Below are 23,997 nucleotides of genomic sequence, written 5' to 3'. Positions count from 1 at the left end.
ACCAGCCTGGTCAACATGGTGAAACCCCATCTCTACTAAAAACACCAAAAATTAGCTAGGTGTGGTGGTGCATGCCTGTAATCCCAGCTACTCAGGAGGCTGAGGCATGAGAATCACTTGAACTTGGGAGGCAGAGGGTGCAGTGAGCCAAGATGACGCCACTCCACTCCAGTTTGGGCGACAAAGTGAGACCCTGCCTGTAATCCCAGCTGCTCAGGAGGCTGAGTCAGGAGAATTGCTTGAGCCTGGGAGGCAGAGGTTGCAGTGAGCTGAGATTGCACCACTGCACTCCAGCTTGGGCAACAGAGTGAGACTCCCTTTCAAAAAAAAAAAAAGAAAGAAATAGTGTAAAAACTATTTACATCTTATTTACATTGTATTAGGTATTATAAGTAATCCAGAGATAATTTAAAGTATACAAGAGGATGTATATAAGGTTATATGCAAACATGATGCCATTTTACATAAGGGACCTGAACATTTGCAGGTATTCACGTGGGGCCCTAGGGCCAATCCCCCATGGAGGGTGAGGGCTGACTATATTATCTCCATATTCTTCTTTAATCAAGCTCCTTCATTAGTAATGCCATCTCCTTGACAAAAAGTATATCCCTTTTTCCATTTTTACTATTAATTACTCTATTCTTGTCTGCCCTTATTTCTAGCTATCCTCTTCCCTTCTTTTTCCTTGTATAACTGACTTATAACACAAATACTGGAAGGATGGTTAATCCATCACCAATATTGAACACAGAAAGTGTTCAATTATTTATTGATGAAGATGTCTAAAGTCTCATTCTATTCCCTGTCCTTCCTCTCTCCTTCACTTTAGCCCTAATCCATTTCTTTCTCTCCCTCTTTCTTCCCTTCTCTTCTCTCTCTCTCTTTTGCCATAAGGTCTGTCACCCAGGCTGAAGTAGAATGGCACAATCATAGCTCACTGTAGCCTCAAACTCCTGGGCTCAAGCGATCCTCCAGCATCAGCCTCCTGAGTAGCTGGGACTATGGGTGTATGCCACCAGACCCAGCTAATTTTTGTTTGTATTTTGTAGAGACAGAGTCTTGCTGTGTTGCCCAAGCTGGTCTTGAACCCCTGGTTTCAAGTGATTTTCCTGCCTCAGCCTCCCAAAGTGCTGGGATTACAGATGTGAGCCATAGCACCTGGCCTTTTATTCTATTTCTTACTAATTTTTTTTTTTTTTTTTTTTTGAGACAGGATCTGGTTTTGTTGCTCAGGCTGGAGTGCAGTGGTGCAATCCCAGCTCACTGCAACCTCTGCCTCCTGGGCTTAAGTGATCCTCCCACCTCAGCTTCCTGAGGAGCTGGGACTGAAGGCATTACACCTGGCTAATTTCGGGAGTTTTTTTTGGGAGAGATGGGGTTCTGCCATGGCTGGTCTCGAACTCCTCAGCTCAAGTGATCCACCCTCCTTGGCCTTTCAAAGTGCTAGGATTACAGGTGTGAGCCACGACAGCTAACCTTTTAAAAGACAGGGTCTCACTCTGTCACCCAGGCTGGAGTAAAGTGGCACAATCACAGCTCACTGCAGCTCACTGCAGCCTCAACCTCCTGGGCTCAAGTGATTCTCCCATTTCAGCCCCTCCAGGTAGCTGGGATCACAGGTGCATGCCACCATGCCCGGCAAATTTTTGTATTTTTTATGGAGACAAGGTTTCACCATGTTGGCCAGGCTTGTTTTTTGGTACTTTTTATAGACACAGGGTTTTGCCATGTAGGCCAGGATGGTATCAAACTCCTGGGTTCAAGTGATCTGCATGCCTCAGCCTCCCAAAGTGCTGGGATTAGAGGTGTGAGTCACCATGCCCAGCTCTTACTGAGTTTTTCAAAGGAGGTATCATAACGACTAAAAAAGAAAAAATCAAAGTGGACCCACTAAATGTTTGGCTTACCTGTGGATCTGGGTAGTCTTCCATACTTGAATCATCATCAGAATAGCTTTCAGTATACCTCAGTAAAAAGAGGGAAAAATGTTTTAAAGACTTTCTCTCCCATATCCTAAAAAAATGATTACCCAAAACAAGTAAATATATTCAGGCAAACGATTATGGTGGTTAAGAGTCCAAACTCTGGAATCAGAGAAACTAGGATTCAAAATCCAACTTAACCAGTTATTACTTAACCTCTCTAAGCATCAGCTTCCTTATCTATAAAACGGAGATTTAATAAGTAATGTCTATCTCCCAGAGTTATCAAAGGATTAAATAAATGCTTGCAAAGTCCTTATGCATTTACAATATATAATAAATGCAAAATAAATTATAGTTATATTTATCCTAGCAATAAATAAAAGATACAAATTCCATCAGGCCCAAGGGTCTCATTTGCGGATATCAGATTCAGGTAGAGGAAATACTTCAGCAACCTATAATTAAGCACTCTGAGTAACAAATTCACAAAGTCAACATAACCAAACCATGTAACCAAATACAACTTCTCCAAGACTGTTCATCAGGGATGAAGGAGCAAATAAATTTCCTGTATCAAAAAAGAAGTATAAATCCTAATAAACTACAAGCTGAGAATGTAGTCTTAATTAATTATAACTGAAAGTTGTTACCTAATCGTTTCAAGTAACTTTAGGACTCTACTAGTATTTAAAACTTCTTCGGAAATTATTTAAATAGGCCCGGCGCAGTGGCTCACGCCTGTAATCCCAGCACTTTGGGAGGCCGAGGCAGGTGGATTACCTGAGGTCAGGAGTTCACAGAGAGCAGTCTGGTCAACATGGTGAAACCCTGTCTCTACTAAAAATACAAAACTCAGCCAGGTGTGGTGGCACATCCCAGCTACTTGGGAGGCTGAGGCAGGAGAATTGCTTGAGCCCAGGGTATGGAGGTTGCAGTGAGCCAAGATCGTGCCACTGTGCTCCAGCCTGCCTGACAGTATGATACTCTGTCTCAAAAAAAAAAAAAAAAAAATTATTTAAATAAGAAAAGGACTTTTTTTTTTTTTTTTTGTAGAAAGCTTCATAAGAATGCAATGAAATGCTGTTATAATTAAGATATTAAGATACAAATTATAGCCTGGGCAACCAAGGGAGACTGTGTCTCTACAAAAAAATTAAAAAATTAGCTGGGCGTGCTGGTGCACACCTGTAGTCCCAGCTACTTACGAGGCTGAGGTGGGAGGATCATTTGGGCCTGGGACATCAAGACTGCGGTGAGCCATGATTGTGCCAGTGCACTGAAGCCTGGGTGACAGAGCAAGACCCTGTCTCAAAAAAAAAACAAAAAAAACAAAAAACCCAGCAAATTCTATGTTCATTAAAATTAATCAGTATTACTTGGGAGCAATTCTAATCAATGTAAATAAGGTATATCATTCAACTATTTGGAAAAAAAAAAAAAGTTTTGCCTTACAACTTATGCCCTAAAAAAAGAAAAAAAATTCCAAGTGGATTAAAGAGTTAAACATCATAAAGAAAGAAGAAAAAAGTGTAAGTAATTATTTTACACACTCTTGTGAGAGAGGTCTTTCTAAGCATATCAGCATAAACCGAAACGAAAAAGACTGAGAGATTTGACTATGTAAAAATGCAAAACTTCTCTAATCAAAAGACGGTGCAAACAAAAATTAAAAGGGAAGTGGCAACATGGGGAAAGCAGTTGTAATACATATAAAAAGAAGTATATTTTATGCAAAACACTCCAACAACTAATAAGGAAAATTCAAATACTTCTCAAATGAAATAGAAAAAAACCCATAAAGCAAGCCATTCACAAAACAAATATGAAATAACAAAAAACCTAACCTCAGTAATTATAAAATTACTAAGAAAAATATGATCAAGGCCAGGAGCAGTGGCTCAAACCTGTGATCCCAGAACTTTGGGAGGCCGATGTGGGCGGATTGCCTGAGGTCAGGAGTTCGAGACCAGCCTGGCCAACATGATGAAACCCTCTCTCCACTAAAAATACAAAAATTGGCCAGGAGTGGTGGTGGACGCCTGTAGTCCCAACTACTCAGGAGGCTGAGGCAGGAGAATTGCTTGAACTCGGGAGGCAGAGGATGCAGTGAGCCGAGATCGCACCACTGGACTCCAGCCTGGGTGACAGAGCAAGACTCCGTCTCAAAAAAAGAAAAAAAAAAAAAGATCAATATTTGGCCTATAAAAACAGCAAGGATAAATTATAGTATAACTAAGATTGCAGGGATGCAAAGAAATGTGCCCTTTATACAAAGTTGTTGGGAACATAAACTGAGGCAACATTTTTAGGAAGGTAAGTCCAAATGCATGAGAAATCTCAAAAATATCAATCTTTGAGAGATTCCACCTCAAAAATTCAACATAAAAAAGTGATGTGGGCCGGGCGCGGCAGCTCACGCCTGTAATCCCAGCACTTTGGGAGGCCGAGGCGGGCGGATCACAAGGTCAGGAGATCGAGATCATCCTGGCTAACACGGTGAAACCCCGACTCTACTAAAAATAGAAAAATTAGCCGGGAGTGATGGCGGGCACCTGTAGTCCCAGCTACTCGGGAGGCTGAGTCAGGAGAATGGCGTGAGCCCGGGAAGCGGAGCTTGCAGTAAGCCGAGATCATGCCACTGCACTCCAGCCTGGGCCACAGAACCAGACTCCATCTCAAAAAAAAAAAACAAAACAAAAAGTGATGTGTACAAAGAGATATGCAGTAAAGAGTTATTTATTATGCAACAGTGTAACACAAACAAATACTCATGAATATGGAACTGAAGAAAATTATGCTAAATCTAAATGAAAAAGGCTGAGCTACAAACAGTAAAATGGGGCTATCACCCCAAATCCTATAGACATTAAAAGGATGACAAGAGAATATTGCAGAAGCATTATGCCAACAAATTCCACACCTGAGAGAAAATGAACAAATGATTTAAAAATACAATTTATCACAATTGACATAAGGAGAGATGTAAAGAAGAGCCGTATATCTAGCAAAATTACAATTTATCAAAATCCTTCAGAAAAAGAAGACTCTGGGGGAAGTTGATTCTAGGCCTAGAAAAACTGTGGGTGAACACTAATAAATATTCAAAAAAGAATTTCCATAATTTGTTTTCATAAAATAGAGAACAAAAGAACACTTTCCCACTAATATCATGAGGCCGGTGTAACCCTAACACCAAAACATGACAGACATTCCAAAAATGAGCAAAAGAAAATTCAGACCAATATGACATACAAATGCAAACATCTGTAGAAAAAGATTAGTAAACTGAATCCAATTAATACCCTTTTTTTCCGAAAATTAGCCGGGCATGGTGGCAGGTGCCTGTAATCCCAGCTACTCAGGAGGCTGAGGCAGGAGAATGGCTTAAACCCGAGAGGCAGTGGTTGCAGTGAGCCAAGATCACGCTATTGCACTCCAGCCTGGGCAACAAGAGCAAGACTCCATCTCAAGAAAACAACATCAAACAAATACTCTTTTTCTTTTTTTTTTTTTCTTCAGAGACTAGATCTCATTCTGTCACCCAGGCTGGAGTGCAGTGGCATAATTATAGCTCACTGTAACCTTCAACTCCAGGTCTCAAGCAATCCTCCTACCTCAGCTACCAAAGAAGCTGGGATAGAATCATGCACCGCCATGCCTGGCTAATTTTTAAATTTTCTGTAGACAGAGTCTCGCTATGTTGCTCAGGCTGCCAACAATACATTAAAAAGATAACATATCAGGACCAAGTAGTGTTTATCCCCGGAATGCAAGATTGGCTTAATACTGGGAACCAATGTAATTCACCAAATTAATAGACTAAAGGGGAAAGGCCATAATGATGTTTCAACAGATGCAGAAAAGCATTTGACAAATGCAGTATCTATTCATGACAAAAATTCTCAGCAATCTAGGAATATTAGGAAACTTCCTCAATCTGACAAAGGACATCTACAAAAAAACCTAAAGCTAATGTCATATTTACAGTGAAATACTACTGAAAATTAAACACTGACCATACCAAATATTAGCAATTTGTGGAAAGAGTAGAATTCTCATAAACTGCTAATGTAAAAGTAAAATGGTACAAATACATTGGAAAATAGTTTGGCAATTTCTTAAATATGCATCTATCACATGACTCAGCTATTCCAATCTTACATATTTAATAAAGGAAATGAAAATACTGTCCACATAAAGACCTGGACATAAATGTTCATCGCAGCTTAATTTGTAATAGCCAGAAACTGGAAACAAACCAACTGACCAACAAGAGATAAACAGATAGGTCAGGCAAGGTGGTTCACACCTGTAATCCCAGCACTCTGGGAGTCTGAGGCAAGAGAATTGCTTGAGCCCAGTGGTATGAGAGCAGCCTGGAAACATAGTGAGACCCCTGTTTCTACAAAAAATTAGAAAATTAACTGGGCATGGTAGCATGCACCTGTATGGGAGAATCGCTCGAGCCCAGGAGGTAGAGGCTGCAGTGAGTTGTGACATGCCACTCCACTACATTCCAGCCTGGGCAACAAAGTGAGACCCTGTCTCAAAAAAAACAAAAACAAAAAAAACAGATAACAGATAAAATAATTGTGGCGTGTCCACACATACTCATCAATAAAAAGCAATGAACTATTGATACACACAACATTGATAAACCTCAAAATCATTATGCTAAGTGAAAGAATGAAAGAATCCAGACTTTAAAAGTATGATTCCAAATAAAATTCTACAAAATGCAACGTAACACACAGTGACAGAAAGCAACTCAATGCTTGCCTAAAGCTGGGTGCTATGGCTCACACCTATAATCCCGACACTTTGGGAGGCTGAAGCAGGCAGACTGCTTGAGCCCAGAAGTTCAAGACCAACCTGGGCAACATGGCAAAACCCCGTTTCTACAAAAAATTAGCTAGGTGTGGTAGCATGTGCCTACAGCTACTTCGGAGGCTGAAGTAGAAGAATCAAGTAACCTGGGAAGTCAAGGCTGCAATGAGCTGTGATCGAACTCCAGCCTGCGTGACAGAGTAAAACACTATCTCAAAAAAAAAAAAAAAAAAAAAAAAGAAAAAAGTTTGCCTAGAAACAGGGGTGGAGGGAGAAATGAATTGCAAAGGGGAACAAGAAGACTTTTGATATTTATGGAAAGGTTCAGTATCTTGCTTATGGTGATAGTTCAATGAGTATATACTTACGTCAAAACTTAACAAATTGTACACTTTAAAAACGTAGAGCTTGGCCGGGTGGGCGCAATGGCTCATGCCTGTAATCCCAGCACTTTGGGAGGCCGAGGTGGGTGGATCACTAGATGTTAGGAGTTTGAGACCAGCCTGGCCAACATGGTGAAACCCCGTCTCTACCAAAAATATAAAAAAGTAGCCAGGTGTGGTGGCACATGACTGTAACCCTAGCTCCTTGGGCGGTTAAGGCAGGAGAATCACTTGAATCCAGGAGGCGGAGGTTGCAGTGAGCCGAGATCATGCCACTGCACTCCAGCCTGGGTGACAGAGTGAGACTTAACCTCAAAAAAAAAAAAAAAAAAAAAAAAAAAGTAGAGCTTACTGATGTCAATTATACTTCAATAAAGATATTTTTAAAACTCTCAATACTATTTCTTAAACAAAATTAATTGGCACCTTTTTATATATCTGATGTTGTGTTAGGGCAGAAGAAGAAGGTAATGAGACAGTACTGTTGGTAATACAAACAAGTAAGCAAATAATTTCAATGCCATATGATATCATAAGGATTATAACAAATATCTGTAACTAGAAGCTAAGGAAACATTTAAAAAGGGGTCTTAGGCCTAATAAAGGCAGTAACATTTCAATTGATTCTTGAGGGCTGAGTGGGAGTTTGTGAAAGGGAAATGATGCTCTAACTCAACAAAACCACAGCCACAGAGAATTTGATCTCTTTGGGGAATAAAGAACATTCAATATGGCTGAAGAGGTTAGGTAAATACTACACAGGGCTTTGTTGGCAAGGAAGAGCCATTGAAAGTTTTACAAGCAGGAATGTAACGTGACAAGGTTCATGGTTTAAAAAAACGCTGCATTTTGTATACTTACTCATTGTCCTCTTTACCTTGTCTTGCTCTTTTTGCTAAATGTTCATCTTCTAATTCTGTTAAATTCTTAAGTTCCTTCTCACTACTAATTATGCTAAATACTGAAACAAAAAGAAAAATGCTATGAGCTCAAACAATTGTTTATATAACTTTATCGATAATTTAGCTCTAACAATAAAAGACTCACCTTTTTCTACCTGAATCCTAAAAGCATTTCTTTTTCTTCGACCATAGTCTATACTGAAAAAAGAAAACATGAAGTTTAGCATAGTAGTTTCCACCAGTATTTTTCCATTAAGTTCAATCTACATGGATCAAATAAATTTGCATGAATATTTCATTATGTTACAGTATAGACACTTGCCATAAACCTATTTTCAAACTTCTAAGTTTATATATTTACTATTGTGACCCTTCTCCATTTTTTCCCTTTTTTTAACTAACCTTCTTTGCTTCAAATATTTTGAAAATTTCAAACTTACTAAAAATATTAAAGAAATAATGTAATCAACACTCATATATTCTTTACCTATAGTATTCTCAAGCTGCCACATTTACTTTACTTCTGTCTGTATACAGAGATTTCTTTTGGAGGGGTAGGGCAGAACCATTTGAAAATAAGTTCTAGGCCAGGCACAGTGGCTCATGCCTGTAATCCCAGCACTTTGGGAGGCCGAGGTGGGAGAATCACTTGAGCCCAGGAGTTTGAGACCATCGCTGCCAACATAGGGAAACCCTGTCCCTACAAAATATAAAAAAATTAGCCAGGTATGGTAGTACATGGCTGTAGTCCCAGCTACTTGGGAGGCTGAGGTGGGAGGACAGCTTGAGTCTGGGAGGTGAAGGCTGCCGTGAGCCGTGATTGCACCAATGCACTTGGCTTGGCCAACAGAGCAAGATCTCATCTCAAAAAAAATAATAAATTAAAAAACTAATAAGAAGAAACAAAGTTACAGACCCTTCATCTCAAAAATTCTCAGCATGTATCTCTGTAAAAAAGAATATCTGCAGCCAGGCACCGTGGTTCACGCCTGTAATTCCAAAACTTCAGGAGGCCGAGGTGGGTGGATCACAAGGTCAGGAGATCGAGACCATCCTGGCTAACATGGTGAAACCCCGTCTCTTCTAAAAATACAAAAAAAAAAAAAAAAAATTAGCCAGGTGTGGTGGCAGGCGCCTGTAGTCCCAGCTACTCGGGAGCCTGAAGCAAGAGAATGGGTGAACCCGAGAGGCAGAGCTTGCAGTGAGCCAAGATCACGCCACTGCAATCCAGTCTGGGTGACAGAGTGAGACTCTGTCTCAAAACAAAAAAAAAAATCAGCTGGGTGTGGTGGCGCACACCTGTGGTCCCAGCTACTCGGGAGACTGAGGCAGGAGAATCCCGTGAACCCGGGAGGCGGAGGTTGCAGTGAGCCGAGATTGCACCACTGCACTCCAGTCTGGGCAACAGAGCGAGACTCCATCTCAAAAAAAAAAAAAAAAAAAGATATCTGCACACCCACAATACAGTTAGCACAAATAAGAAATTTAATATTGGTAAATTATCTAATATACAGTCCATATTAAAATTTCTCAAATTATTCCCAAAAAATGGTCTTTATAGTTGTTTTTCTTTGACCCAGTGTCTAGTCAAGGTTCATGCATTTACTTGGTCGTTGTGTCTCTTTGAACTCTTTTAACTTGTAACCTTTGTGCATATAACACTGACATTTTTGAAGGATCCAGGCCAGCTAATTTATAAAATGTCCCACAATCTGAATTTATGTCTCCTCATTATCAAGTTCAATTTAAATATTTTTAGCAAGACCATCTGCTAAAAATATGGGTGAAAGTATGATGAGTACAGGATATTTACATAATCTGAAAATATCTTCTTATAAATTATTTATTAATTTCAAATTAATTTACAGTGGATTGATCAAAACTAACATTACCAAATAACACCCCACACAGATATTCTGTGCCTTTTGAAGTCAAATTGCTTCTTTGGTTTTCCTTCCAAAAACATATAACCTGATTTCAACCATGTGGAAACAGGAGAAAAATTCAAATTGAGGGATATTCTAATATATAGTGACTACCAGAAATCTTCAAAAATGTAGAGATCATGAAAAACAAAAAAAGGTTGAGGAACTGTTGCAGATTAAAGGAAACTAAAAGGCAAAACAAGCATAATTTAGGGGTTGGATTTCAGTTCTGGAAAAAAAATTCCCATAAAATAACAGCTACAAAGAACATTACTGAGATAGGCAAACTCTGAATATGAATGGTGGATTCGATAACATTATTGAATCAAGATTACATTTTCTGGTTTTAATAAATAAACTGTGGTTATATAATAAAAGCCTTTGTCCTTAGGGAATATATAGTATGCATGGATAAAGGGACATTCTAGGTAGAGTATATGGGTGTTCTTTGTTCTATTCTTTCCATTTTCCTCTTTATAAAAATTCTTGCTGGCGCAGTGGCTCACACCTGTAATCCCAGTACTTTGGGAGGCCAAGGTGGGTGGATCATTTGTGATCAGGAGTTCAAAACCAGCCTGGCCAACATGGTAAAACCCCAATGTCTACTAAAAATACAAAAACTAGCCAGGCATGGTGGTGGGTGCCTGTAATCCCAGTTACTTGGGAGCTGAGGCAGGAGTATCGCTTGAGCCCAGGAGGTGAAGGTTGCAGTGAGCCGAGATCACACCACCACACTCCAGCCTGGGTGACAGAGTGAGACTCCATCTCAAAAAAAAAAAAAAAAATTCTTTATGTTTTTGAGACAGGGTCTCATTCTCTCAGTCAGGCTGGAGTGTAGTTGTGCAACCAGAGCGTGCCACAACCTCGACCTCCTGGTGTCAAGCAATCCTCCCACCCCAGCCTCCTGAGTAGGTATGACAACAGACACGTGCCAGCACACCTAGTTAATTTTTCGATTATTTTTGTAGAGATGGGGGTCTCACTATGTTGTCTAAGCTGGTCTAGGTCAGCTTTTCTTAAATGTGAAATTACATCAAAACACAAAGTTTTAGATGAGGCAAATATTGTACTAAATCATGACCATTTAAAGAGGCAACTTGGGGCCTGGCGCGGTGGCTCATGCCTGGAATCCTAGCACTTTGGGAGGCTGAGGCGGGAGGATCACTTGAGCTCAAGAGTTCAAGGCCAGCCTGGGAACATGGCAAAACCCTGTCTCTACAAAAAATACAAAAAATTAGCGGGGCGTGGTGGCATATGCTTCGTGCCAGCTATCTGGGGGCTGAGGCGGGAGGATCACTTGAGCCCAGGGGGCTGAAGCTGCAGTGAGCCGAGATTGCGCCACTGCACTCCAACCTGGGTGACAGTGCGAGACTGTGTCTCCAAAAATAATAATAATAATAATTAATTAAAAATTAAAATAAAGAGAGAAAGAAAGATGTAAAAATGATTCTTAGCTCATGGGCCATACAAAACAAGGTGGCAGGCAGGAACCGGTTTGGGGGCCATAGTTTGCCAACACCTGGATAAGAGAAGATAGCAGATAGATGTAGGAAGAATGTTTAAAAGCTGAAACAGGCCAGGTGCAGTGGCTCATGCCTATAATCCCAACACACTGGGAGGTCAAGGTGGGAGGATCACTTGAGGTCAGGAATTCAAGACCAGCCTGGCCAGCATGGCGAAACCCTATCTCTACTAAAAATACAAAAATTAGCTGGGTATGGTGGCATGGACCTGTAGTCCTGGCTACTCGGGAGGCTGAGGCAGGAGAGTCACTTGAACCCAGGAGGTGGAGGTTGCAGTGAGCCGAGATTGCGCCGCTGCAGTCCAGCCTGGGTGACAGAGTGAGAGTCCATCTCAAAAAAAAAAAAAAAAAAAAAACAACAACAAGTCTTGTAGTCTAGACAAGAAATAATGAGGCTCTGGATTAGGCTAGTAATGGTAAGGAAAAGAGAGAACAGGCATCATGAACTATTTAAGAGACAACAGCAAGGCTTCTTGGTGACTTATTATAGACATGGCAGGGGGATTCAAGGCTAGGTAGAAGGAAGTAGACAACAGATAGATTAACCTGGGTGACTGGCTGAGTAACAGTCATACCATCAACTAAGAAAAAAGGTTACCAACAAAACACAGTTCATAGATTTCAATGGAGTGAGTGGTGGGGATAGAAACAATCTCAGCTGAGTATTTTTATTTTTTAAAAGACAGGGTCTTGCTCTGTCACCCACACTTCAGTGCAGTGGTGCGATCGTAGCTCACTGCAGCCTTGAATTCCTGGCCTCAAGGGATCCTCCTGCCTCAACTTCCCGAGTAGCTAGGACCGACTACAGCTGCATGCCACCATGCCACGCTAATTTTTAATTTTTTTTGTAGAGACAGATTCTTGCTATGTTGCCCAGGCTGGTCTCAAACTCCTGGCCTCAAGCGATCCTCCTGTGTTAGCCTCTCTAAGTGCTGAAATTATAGGTGTGAGCCACTGTGCCTTGGCCTTAGACCACTCGTTAAATAAATTCTGATAAAGAGAAGGAAAAATACTACTGCGTGGTAGCCAAAGTGAGGTACACTATTGTTTTTAAAAGCCTTCTGTCTTAGTTTCTCTTCTTTTCTTCCTTTCTAATACAGAGTTTGGTACTGGTTAGTATAGTGCTACTGTGACAAATACCTTAAAATGTAGAAATGGTTTTGGAACTAGGTAATAGAGGCCAGAGAGCTTTGAGGTGCATGTTAGAAGAAACCTAGATGGCTCTGAAGTGACTGCTGTTAGAAATATGAACACTGCAGGGCGTGGCGGCTCACGCCTGTAATCCTAGCATGTCGGGAGGCTGAGGTGGGCAAATTGCTTGAGCTCAGGAGTTTAAGACCAGCCTTGGCAACACGGTGAAACCCTGTCTCTACTAAAATACAAAAAATTAGCCAGGTATGGCGGTGTGCACCCATAGTCCCAGCTACCTGGGAGGCTGAGGCAGGAAAATTGCTTGAACCTGGGAGGCAGAAGTTGCAGTGAGCTGAGATTGCGCCACTGCACTCCGGCCTGGGTGACAGAGTGAGACTTCATCTCAAAAAAAAAAAAAAAAAGGACACTGAAGGCAACTCTGGTAAGAGCTCAGAAAAACAAGAGAAGAGTTGTACAGGAAGGTTCTATAGTTACATATAGAGAGAGAGAATGCTAGTAGAAATTTGAATGTTAAAGATGCTTCTGGTGAGGTCTCGGAGAGAAATGAGAAGCATGTTATTGGAAATTGGAAGAAAGGCAGTCCATGTTATGAAGTGGCAGAGGACTTGTGTTTTACTGTTTTAAAAGTAGAACTTATAAGTGATGAATCTGGATATTTCACTCAGATTTCCAAGCAAAGTGCTGAAGTGTGGCCTGATTTCTCCTTGCTGCTTATAGTGAAATTTTACAGTATAAAGAGAGATAAAGAAGGAATTGTTCAACAAAAAGGAAACCAGAACCTGAAGATTAGAAAATTCTCAGTTTATCCACATTGTAAAAAATGAAAAAGCATAATCTAAAGAGGACATCAAGAGTGTAGGGGGACAACAATTTGCTAAAGCGATTACCAGCATATGACTTATGGATTCAGTCAGCCATCTCAGCAGAAGCCAGGAATAGAGATGGGGTTAAAGCAACAGAAACACTGCCAGCTTGGACTGAAGGGACAGAGATGGGGACAAAATTAAGGAAGGCTGTTGGACTTTCAGGAATCTATAGGACAGGGCTAATAAAACTATCCAGCTGTGAACACAAGTTATCCTTCAAGAAAAGGGAAGAATGACCCTTAAGGAGGCTCAAAAGAAGGCAGGGCTGCCACTGCTAACACAGGCCCAGAGGGCACAGGTGTGGCAGGTGGGGCTGTCTCCTCCTAGGTAACAGGGCAGGATCACCACCCTACTGAGCCCACAGGGCAGGGCATCAAGCCAAAGAGGATTACTCTAAAGCCTGAAAATCTAATGACATTTGCCCTGCTTGGTTTTGGACTTGCTTGGGACCCATGACCCTTTCTTTTTTCCAATTGCTCTCTTTTAGAATAGGAATGTCTAACCTACACCTATGCCTGTCCTGCCATTGTACAATCGTGCATCACTAAACAATGGAGACACATTCTGAGAAGTTTATCATTAGGCATTCTCATTGTATGAAAACAAAAATAAGTAAGAGTGTACTTACACAAACCTAGATGGGCTAGCCTATTACACACCTAGACTACATGGTATAGCCTACTCTGCCTACAAACCTATACAGCATATTATTGCACTAAATACTATAGGCAACTGTAAAACAATGGTATTGTGTATTTAAACACATCTAAACACAGAAAAGGTACAGTACAAATATGATGTAACAATCTTATGGTATCACCATCATACATGAGGTCCATCATTGACTGAAACATTGTTATATAGGACATGCCTGTATTTTGGAAGCAGATAACTTGTCTGGTTTCACAGGTGAATAGATGAAGAGGAATTTTGCCCCAGGATAAATCACACCTTGAATCTCAGCCATTACCAATTAATTTATATAACATTATTTTTATTTATTTATTTTATATTTAGAGACAGGGTCTTGCTCTGTTACCCAGCTGGAGTGCACTGGTGCAATCATAGCTCACTGCAACCTTGAACTCCTGGGCCCAAGCGATCCTCTCATCTCAGCCTCTCGAATAGCAAGGAATACAGGTTCATGCCACCATGCCCAGCTAATTATTTCTATTTTTATTTTGTAAAGACGGAGTCTCACTGTGTTCCCCAGGCTGGCCTTGAACTCTATGGCGTTAAGCCATTGGCCTCTCAAAATGCTGGGATTATTGGTGTGAGTCCTTGCATCTGGCCTGATTTAGATGATACTTAGATAAGAGTTTGGACTTAAGAGTTGATGCTAAAATGAGTTAAGACTTTTGGGGCTTGTGGAATGGAATGAATGTATCTGCATACGAGGACGTGAATTTTGGGAGCCACAGCACAGAGTCCAATAAGCTGAATTGTGTTTCCCTTAAATTCTTATGTTGATGTCCTAAACCCTAGTACCTCAGAATGTGACTATATTTGGGGATAGGGCCTTTAGAAATAATTAAGGTATTCTTGGCCAGGTGGGGTGGCTCACACCTATAACCCTAGCACTTTGGGAGGACGAGGCAGGAAGATCACCTGAGGTCAGGAGTTCAAGACCAGCCTGGCCAACATGGTGAAACCCCATCTCTATTAAAAATACAAAAATTAGGTGTGTGTGGTTAGTGCATGCCTGTAATCCCAGCTATTCAGGAGGCTGAGGCAGGAGAATCACTTGAATCCAGGAGGCAGAGCTTGCAGTGAGCCGAGATCCACTGCACTCCAGCCTGGACAACGGGGCAAGACTCCGTCACGAAAAAAAAAAAAACAAACAAACTCAGGAAGCTGGCTGGGCATGCTGGTTCAAGCCTATCATCCTAGCACTTAGAGAGGCCAACGTAAAAGGATCACTTGAGGTCAGGTGTTCAAGACCAACCTGGGCAAATACAGAAGGTCCTGTCTCCACAAAAAATAAAACTAAAAATTGTATTAAAAAAAAAAGAGGCCGGGTGCCATGGCTCACGCCTGTAATCCCAGCACCTTGGTAGGCCAAGGCGGGCAGGTCACCTGAGGTCAGGAGTTTGAGACCAGCCTGGCCAACATGGTGAAACCCTGTCTCTACTAAAAATACAAAATTACCCAGGTGTGATGGCACATGCCTATAATCCCAGCTACTTAGGAGGCTGAGGCAGGAGAATGGCTTGAACCTGGGAAGCAGAGGTTGTGGTTAGCTGAGGTTGCACCATTGCACTCCAGCAGCCTGGGCAACAAGAGCGAAAATCCGTCTCAAAAAAAAAAAAAAAAAAAAGAAAGGAGTCAGAAAACTCAGGGAGATCATACCTGCTGGTGAGGGTTTTAATTTTCTTTCTTTCTTTTTTGGGAGAGGATCTCATTCTGTCACTGAGGTTAGAGTGCAGTGGCATGACCACAACTCACTACAGCCTTGACCTCCTGGGCTCAAGTGATTCTCCCACCTCAGTCTCCCAAGTAGGTGGGACCACAGGTGCATGCCACCAAGCCTGGCAAATTTTTGTATATTTTTTGTACAGATGGAGTTTCACCATGTTGCCCAGGCTGGTCTCAAACTCCTGGGCTTAAGCCATCCTCCCACCTCAGCCTCCCAAAGTGCTGAGATTACAGGCATGAGCCATTATGCCTGGCCTGGTTTTAATTTTCTAATGAAGCAGGAAAGGAAGTGATATAATAACATCTCTATCTCTTGACCAGACTGTGAGGTACTAAAAGATAAGCAGCGACCATTTCCCACAGTACAAAAGACATCTTACTGCACATAATAGGTATTTGATAAATGTATGCATAACCGAATTGAGTTCCAAGATTATGGATTGGTGAACTAATGCCAGCAGCTATTGATATCAACTAGAAATTTAAGCAGGACATAAACTTTCAAAATGGTAAAGGGGAAATAAAAATTCAAGGATCTGGAAACTATTTATTTACCTGTACATTCTTTGTAAATCAGATGCTAAGACTCCAATGTCCACATATTTGCCACATTTGTTACCGGTAAGGTACTAAAACAGAAAATATAACAAATATAAAACACTCAATATTTCAAATTCAGTGATTTTAATCAACAGATTGAGCTATCTGAACACATTATACTTTAAGATAAACTCTTCATTAATAAAGCATACCAGAAACATAAATAAAAGTAACCAATAATTGTCAAGTCTGAAATCAGAAAATTTAATTAACATTATTAATCACTATAACACAATATTATTACAAGCATAGTTACAAGGCAGTAAGTGATGGCTTACTTACTAATATCCTAGGTTTCCAAACACCCTAGAACACTGCAATAAACTCATAAGGGCAGCAGGGGATATTTTAAACTTCAAGGAACACAGTGATATTTGACATCTGTCAGATACTGCAGAACTACGAGCTTGAGGCAATTTAGTTTCAATATTTTTTTTTTTTTTGAGACAGAGTCTCGCTCTGTCGCCCAGGCTGGAGTGCAGTGGCCGGATCTCAGCTCACTGCAAGCTCCGCCTCCCGGGTTCACGCCATTCTCCGCCCTCAGCCTCCCGAGTAGCTGGGACTACAGGCGCCCACCACCTCGCCCAGCTAGTTTTTTGTATTTTTTAGTAGAGACGGGGTTTCACCGTGTTAGCCAGGATGGTCTCGATCTCCTGACCTCGTGATCCACCCGTCTCGGCCTCCCAAAGTGCTGGGATTACAGGCTTGAGCCACCGCGCCCGGCCCCCAGTTTCAATATTAAATCACCTTTTGGCTGGGCATGGTGGCTCATACCTGTAATCCCAACACTTTGGGAGCTCAGGAGTTCGAGACCACCCTGGGCAACAAAGTTTGATCTCATCTCTACAAAAAAATTTAAAAATTGGTTGGGTGTGGTGGCTTGTGCTTATACTCCCAGCATTTTGGGAGGCCAAGGTGGGAGATCGCTTAAGCCCAGCCTTAGAGACTGCAGTGAGCTATGATCGAGCCGCTGCACTCCAGCCTGGATAACAGAACGAAACTTTGTCTCAAAAATAAATAAATAAATAAAATAGCCTGAGCGTGGTGGCTTGCACCTGTAATCCCAGCACTTTGAGAGGCCAAAGTGGGAGGATTGCTTGAGTCCAGGTGTTCCAGATCAGCCTGGCCAAGATGGTAAGATCTCATCTCTATGAAAAATTTAAAAATTAGCCAGACATGATAGTGCATACCTGTGGTCCCAGCTACATGGGAGGCTGAGGTGGGAGAATCACTTAACCCCATGAGTTTGAGGTGGTAGTGAGCACTGTTTACACCACTGCACTCCAGCCTGGGTGACAGAGTGAGACCCAGTCTCAAAAATAAAAAATTAAAATTAAATTAAATTAAATATATAGCTAAGTGAAAATTTATTTAAAATCTTGCGTAAGACTATCTTCAGGCCATGTGTATAAGGTGTATATGAAACATAAGTAAACTTCATGTTTAACTTGGGTCCCATCCCCAAATATCTCATTATGTACACACAAACATTCCAAACCCTGAAAAAAATCAATCTGAAACATTTTTTGGTCTTAAGCATTTAGAATAAGGGATATTCAATTTGTACTTTTATAATGAACCGAAGTGAAAGCTACAGAGGAAAACTGATAATGTCAAACGTTGAAAAGCAGTCAAGTGTGAGGACAGAGAAGAGGCCACTAGATGCAGTAATCAGGAGTCACTGCTCAGAAACTTGAATAAAGTGAAGGAGCAAGTTGTGGGATATGGGAACATCCAGAGGAAGAGTAATTCAGCGTGAGTGAACAACGAGAACAAAGGTCCTGTGCTTGGCATGTTTGAGAAGGTCTGCGTGGTTGGAACAGGAGACGAAAAGTAAACTAGGACAACAGAGGCCAGAATATGCAGGGCTTTTCTGACTGGGTTTTACTCTAGATGTCTGTGACTCCACTGAAAGGTTTTGAGCAGGGCTATGGCAAGCTCTGATTTTTCCCTTTTTTTTTTTTTTTTTTAAATTATACTTTAAGTTCTGGGATACATGTGCAGAACATGCAGGTTGCTACACACGTATACAAGGGCCATGGTGGTTTCCTGCACCCATCAACCCGTCATTTCCATTAGGTATTTCTCCTAATGCTATCCCTCCCCTAGCCTAATTTTTCCCTTTAAAAGGATGTCTTGGCCACGCCTGTAATCCCAGCACTTTGGAAGGCTGAGGCGGGCAGATCAACTGAGGTCAGGAATTCAAGACCAGCCTGGCCAACATGGTGAAACCTCGTCTCTACTAAAAATAGAAAAATTAGCTAGGCGTGATGGCATGCACTTGTAATCCCACTTACTTGGGAGGCTGAGGCAGAAGAATCGCTTGAACCCAGGAGACAGAGGTTGCAGTGAGCGAAAAAAAAAAAAAAATTAGATGTCTCTGGCTGCTCTGTGGGGAATAGGCTTTAGGTAAAAGCAGACTCAGAAAGACCAGTTAGGAGGCTATTGCAATAGTATAAGGTAGAGATGATGGTTTGGACTAAGATGGTTATAGGGAAAGACAGTAAGAAGTACTTGGAATATATTTTGAAAGTAAAGCAAACCACGCTGTTGATGGATGGTATACAGGAAATGAAAGAAAGACTCAGAATGACCCTTAAGGCTTTTGGCCTTAACAACTGGACAAACGGTGGTATCACTTACCGAGATACAGAACACTAAGAAAGGGCAGGTTTGAAGGAAGAAAAAATCACAAGTTCCACTTGGCCATTTTAATTTGGAGATACGCTAACTAGGCAGCTGGATATATCAATCTGTACTTCAAGATAAAATCTGGACAGCAGATACAAATTTAGCCGTCATAAATATATAGAGAACAGGACAGCAGCTTGCACCGGTAATCCCAGCACTTTCGGAGGCTGAGGCCCGATCGTTTGAGCCCAGGAGTTAGAGACCAGCCAGAGTAACATAGTGGAACCCCGTCTCTACAAATGATAATAATAATAATAAATTGGCCAGATGTGGTGGTGCACACCTGTAGTCCCAGCTACTGGGGAGGCTGAGGAGGGAGGATTGCTTGAGCCAGGGAGGCCGGGGGTGCAGTGAGCTACGATTGTGCCCATGAACAGCCACTGAACTCTAGCCTGGGCAACAGAGCGAGACTGTGTCTCAGAAAAATAAAAATAAAATGAAATAAATATATAGATAATAGAATACGTAGACACTATTCAAAGGTTATTAGACTAAACGAGATCACATAGGAAGCATGGATAGATAAGAAAGGTGTATGAGGAAAGAGGAGGAAGGGAAGGTAAAAGAACAGTGGCTCAGAGCACTTCCAACATTTACAAGTTGGTAGGAAAAGATGGGTCCGAAAAGGAGATTGTTTAGGGGCTGGTGAAGTGAAAGAAAAACAAGGAGAATGTGTAGCTCACCAATTCCTAAGTGAAGAAAATTCTCTCCCGCCTTTTAACTCAGACTGCTTGTTTACATTCTAAGGTATTTGCCACACACTGCTTTTTACTGATGGTCATGAAAATGAGAAAACCGTAGGCAAAGTGCCTGTTACTGTTGCCAGACTGTGTTATCTCGTTTTAGTGTGTAAGTTCCTTGACAGCGGAAATTAACGTATTATTTATGCCACCCCTTCTCAAGGACCTCTTACAATGCGAGCGTTTGAAGACCATTCCTGTACTAACTTCACAAGTCAAAGAGGTTAAAATTCAAAGGCTAACTCCACTCTACTGAATGATCTGCGCTGAAGACGACCAGACATCCTCGGCAGCCCCACCAAGCTGCACCCTCCCACTGTCCCCGGTTTCTCCTGAGACTCCGCACCAACGTGGGTAGGGAAGGCCCCGGCACCACCAACGAAGGAGGAACAGACGCACGCCCAGACCCAGACTGGGGAAAAGAAGACTAGTTGAGTTCCACGTGGACGCCACCCGAAAAAAAGGGGAGTGGCACCCTGAGGCAGTGATCGGGGCCCTTGGCGAGACCGAGCGGTGCAGAATACACACCTGGATGACTCGTTGCTTGAGTTTATTATCCACGAACCGGGCGGGTCTAGGCTTCATCGTCTGGGTCTTCCAAAGCCACAGCTCGGACCGTCAGCTCCCAGTCAACCGGGGGCCTCGTAGGGGTTGCCCACCGCGATCGCCGGGCCAGTTGCACCTGAAAAGCGCCCCTCCTGGGGCCTAGCCCGCGCCGTTTCCGTCAGAATAAAAGTAATGCGAATGAAGAGGGGGGAAATTCCGAGGAGCGGGAGAAGACTTGCAAACCTCAGGGAGTTTCTAGGGGCCTTATTTTGCAGGCCTGCCCAGTGGGCCCTGGAAGATTAGGACCCCTTTGAACGCGCTCAACTTTATTGGTTCCCCGCCGGGCGAACCAGGCTGGAGGAAGTTCCTACCCCGGCGCAGCGTGGGGACACGCTGTCAACGCGTCGGCTGGGAAAGTTGGTTTGCTTTCCTCAGGCGTTCCGGCCGCACCTCGTTCTGATACAAAGCTAGTCTTCGCAAAGCCAGCGACGGTAGATACTTGGAGTGATAAAATCAGGGTAAAAACACACTACCAGCTGTTGCTTGCTTTCCCACGTAGTTACCTTACATTTTAGAGGCCCAACAAAAGGGCTAGGTGAAAAAGAAAAGGACGGATTTATTCTTATAACTGAGGGTAACTAAGTCATTTGTTACTTTTAGAACTCGTTTTACCTACGCTGTTATCATCGGCAGGTAATTTGTTGAATATATCCAGTGCAAGACTCCTCGGCCCAGAATTTTATCAAACATTTGTATTTGCCCCAAGAAGTTTATCCTGCACTTAGGGAGACACAAAGGGATAGTTACCAAGCACTAAAAAAAAAAAAAAAAAAAAATACGGGCTTTAGTTTGTCTTCTTGTTTATTTCTTCCGTGTTTTGAGTATTCTTATTTCAGGTCCTACTTGGCTCATGACGAGGTGAAGTGCAGTATATTAAGGGGCAGAGGGGAAGAGAGAAAATGGAATTAAGAGAATCACACACAAGGGTGTGAGGCCGGGCGAGGTGGCTCTCACCTGTAATCACAGCACTTTGGGAGGCCAAGGCGGGCAGATCACTTGAGGTCAGGAGTTCACGACCAGCCTGGCCAAGATGGTGAAACCTTGTCTCTACTAAAAATGTAAAAATTAGCACTGAATTAAGTATTAGATTTCTCACCCCAAATATTGGTCCCTTTGGTTGCAACTTCTTCTTCACTATATGTACTGTTTTATTTTTATTTTTTTTAGTTGTGGTAAAATATAAGAACATTTACAATCTTAAACATTTTAAAGTGTGCAGTTTAGTGATATTAATACATTCATAATATGCAAGCATCACTGCCATCTAGCTCCAGAACTCTTTTCATCTTGTAAAACTGAAACTCTGTACTAATTAAAAAATAACTTCCCATTCCTCCCTCCCCCCAGCCCCTGGCAACTGCCATTCTACTTACTGTCTTCATGATTTTGACTACACTAACTTCCTCATATAAGTGGAATCTTCCCATATTTGACTTTTGTGAGTGGCTTGTTTCTTAGCTTAATGCCCTCATATAGCATGTGTTAGAATTTCCTTCTTTTTTTTTTAGAAGGAGTCTTGCTCTGTTGCCCAGGCTGGAGTGCAGTGGCACAATCTCAGCTCACTGCAACCTTCACCTCCTGGATTCAAGAGATTCTAACACCTCAGCCTCCTGAGTAGTTGGGACTACAGGTATGTTCCACCATGGCCGGCTAATTTTTTGTATTTTTAGTAGAAATGGCATTTTGCCATGTTGGCCAGGCTGATCTTGAACTCCTGACCTCAGGTGATCCACCTGCCTTGGCCTCCTAAAGTGCTGGAATTACAGGTATCAGCCACTGCACCTGGCCTTTCCTTCACTTTTAAGGTGAGTAAAATTTGGCTCTTTTGCCATTCTGCCTTTTGCCATGGGATGACACAGCAAGAAGGCCCTCACCAAATAACAACTCCTTGATATGGGACTTTCCAGCCTCCTTGCATTCATTTGACAAGTGTTTATTGAGTGCCTACCAGTTTCAGTCTCTGCTCTGCGCTTTAGGCTTGTGGGGAAAAGTGGAAGAATTATAACTGTAACTTTTCATAACATTTAAAAAATTAGATTAGTTATTTATATGCTTGATTACATTAAATGTTAGGAAAGATTCTCTACAGCATATAGTACAAATGTAGTCAATGCTTAGTAATTTTTAAAATGAAATGTAATTCTTTGCATGCCAAATATCCAACATAGAATGAAAACACACTGAGGCCGGACATGGTGGCTTATGCCTATAATCCGAGCACTTTGGGAGGCAGAGGCAGGTGGATCACCTGAGATCAGGAGTTCAAGACCAGCCTGACCAATGTGGTGAACCCCTGTCTCTACTTAAAAATACAAAATTATCTGGGCGTGGTGGCACATGCCTGTAATTCTAGCTACTTGTGAGGCTGAGGCAGGAGAATCACTTGAACCTGGGAGGCAGAGGTTGCAGCGAGCTGAGATCACGCCATTGCACTCCAGCCTGGGCAACAAGAGCAAAACTCCATCTCAAATAAACAAATAAATAACCACATTGAAAGGCCTAGTAACATCACAACGTGTACTAGGCAACATAGTTTATTCGTCTATAATTTGTCATAGAATACTATCCTACACTTAGAGTTGACTTCATGGGTGTGTGACCTGTGCAGTCACATGGCCCTGTCCTCAGAAGGGCCTCACAGGTGGTTTAATGCTCTACTGTTGCCATCTTGAAATACTTTCTGAAAAAGCTGTCCCTTATTTTCATTTTGTACTGGGTCTTACAACTTATGTAACCAGCCCTTCATATGTAAACTTGAAGTACTCTAGAATGCTGCCTTCTTATTCCGGTTTTTTTTTTTTTTTTTTTTTTTTGAGGTGGTGTCTCACTCTGTCGCCAGACTAGAGTGCAGTGGTATAATCTTGCCTCACTGTAACCTCGGCCTCCCAGGTTCAAGCGGTTCTTCTGCCTCAGCCTCCCAAGTAGCTGGGACTCCAGGTGCACGCCACCATGCCCAGCTAATTTTTGTATTTTTAGTAAAGACGGGGTTTCACCATATTGGCCAGGCTGGTCTCAAACTCCTGACCTTGTGATTCGCCTGCCTCAGCCTCTCAAAGTGCTGGGATTACAGGCGTGAGCCACGGCACCCAGCCACCTTCTTAAAGGCAGGGAATGTGTTGTTCATCTTATTACTGCTTCAGGTGCAGAAGGCAATAATTGAAAGTGAATTAATACTAGATGATAATATGCTCAAACATTTCCCGTTGGAATTAGTTCATCAATTATTGCCCTGAAGACCATTTTACATTGATTCCAATGTTTGGATTTACAGTATCATGCATCAAAACCAAAAAGATTACTGAACAGTAACCTAAGAGCATATACACTTCAAGCACTTCCCTTTTTAATTGAAACATCCTCCATTCTTTAGTGGTGTAACCCCACCTAGTGGTGGTGGCATATTTTATCTTTTGTCTTTCACACTTTCATTCTCCTAAACC

At 42.0% G+C, this 23,997-nt stretch overlaps 1 protein-coding gene across 6 annotated transcripts in view; it reads right to left on the bottom strand.

Annotated features, from left to right (window-relative positions):
* NVL (nuclear VCP like) overlaps positions 1–20,817 on the bottom strand; it is a 97,574-nt gene extending 76,757 nt beyond the window's left edge. For 4 of the 6 annotated variants that reach the window (XR_004178361.1, XM_031655426.1, XM_031655418.1 and 1 more), the window contains exons 1-5: positions 20,480–20,817; positions 16,476–16,549; positions 8,186–8,238; positions 8,000–8,099; positions 1,911–1,968 (exon numbers count right to left, since the gene is read on the bottom strand). Coding sequence is in view for 5 of the 6 variants with exons in the window: in XM_031655426.1 (XP_031511286.1) it covers positions 1,911–1,968; positions 8,000–8,099; positions 8,186–8,238; positions 16,476–16,549; positions 20,480–20,536 (342 nt within the window). In the remaining variant the exon portion in view is untranslated. Of the gene's footprint in view, positions 1–1,910; positions 1,969–7,999; positions 8,100–8,185; positions 8,239–8,956; positions 9,124–16,475; positions 16,550–18,817; positions 18,843–20,479 lie in introns of all 6 variants that reach the window. The other 2 variants (XM_031655428.1, XM_031655427.1) reach the window with 2 other exon arrangements.
* Positions 20,818–23,997: the final 3,180 nt, after the last annotated feature.

The sequence above is a fragment of the Papio anubis genome, chromosome 1 (assembly GCF_008728515.1).
Source record: "Papio anubis isolate 15944 chromosome 1, Panubis1.0, whole genome shotgun sequence".
Lineage (NCBI taxonomy): Eukaryota > Metazoa > Chordata > Mammalia > Primates > Cercopithecidae > Papio > Papio anubis.
Note: the sequence above shows the minus strand (reverse complement) of the source record. Positions and strands in the feature narration are given on the sequence as shown.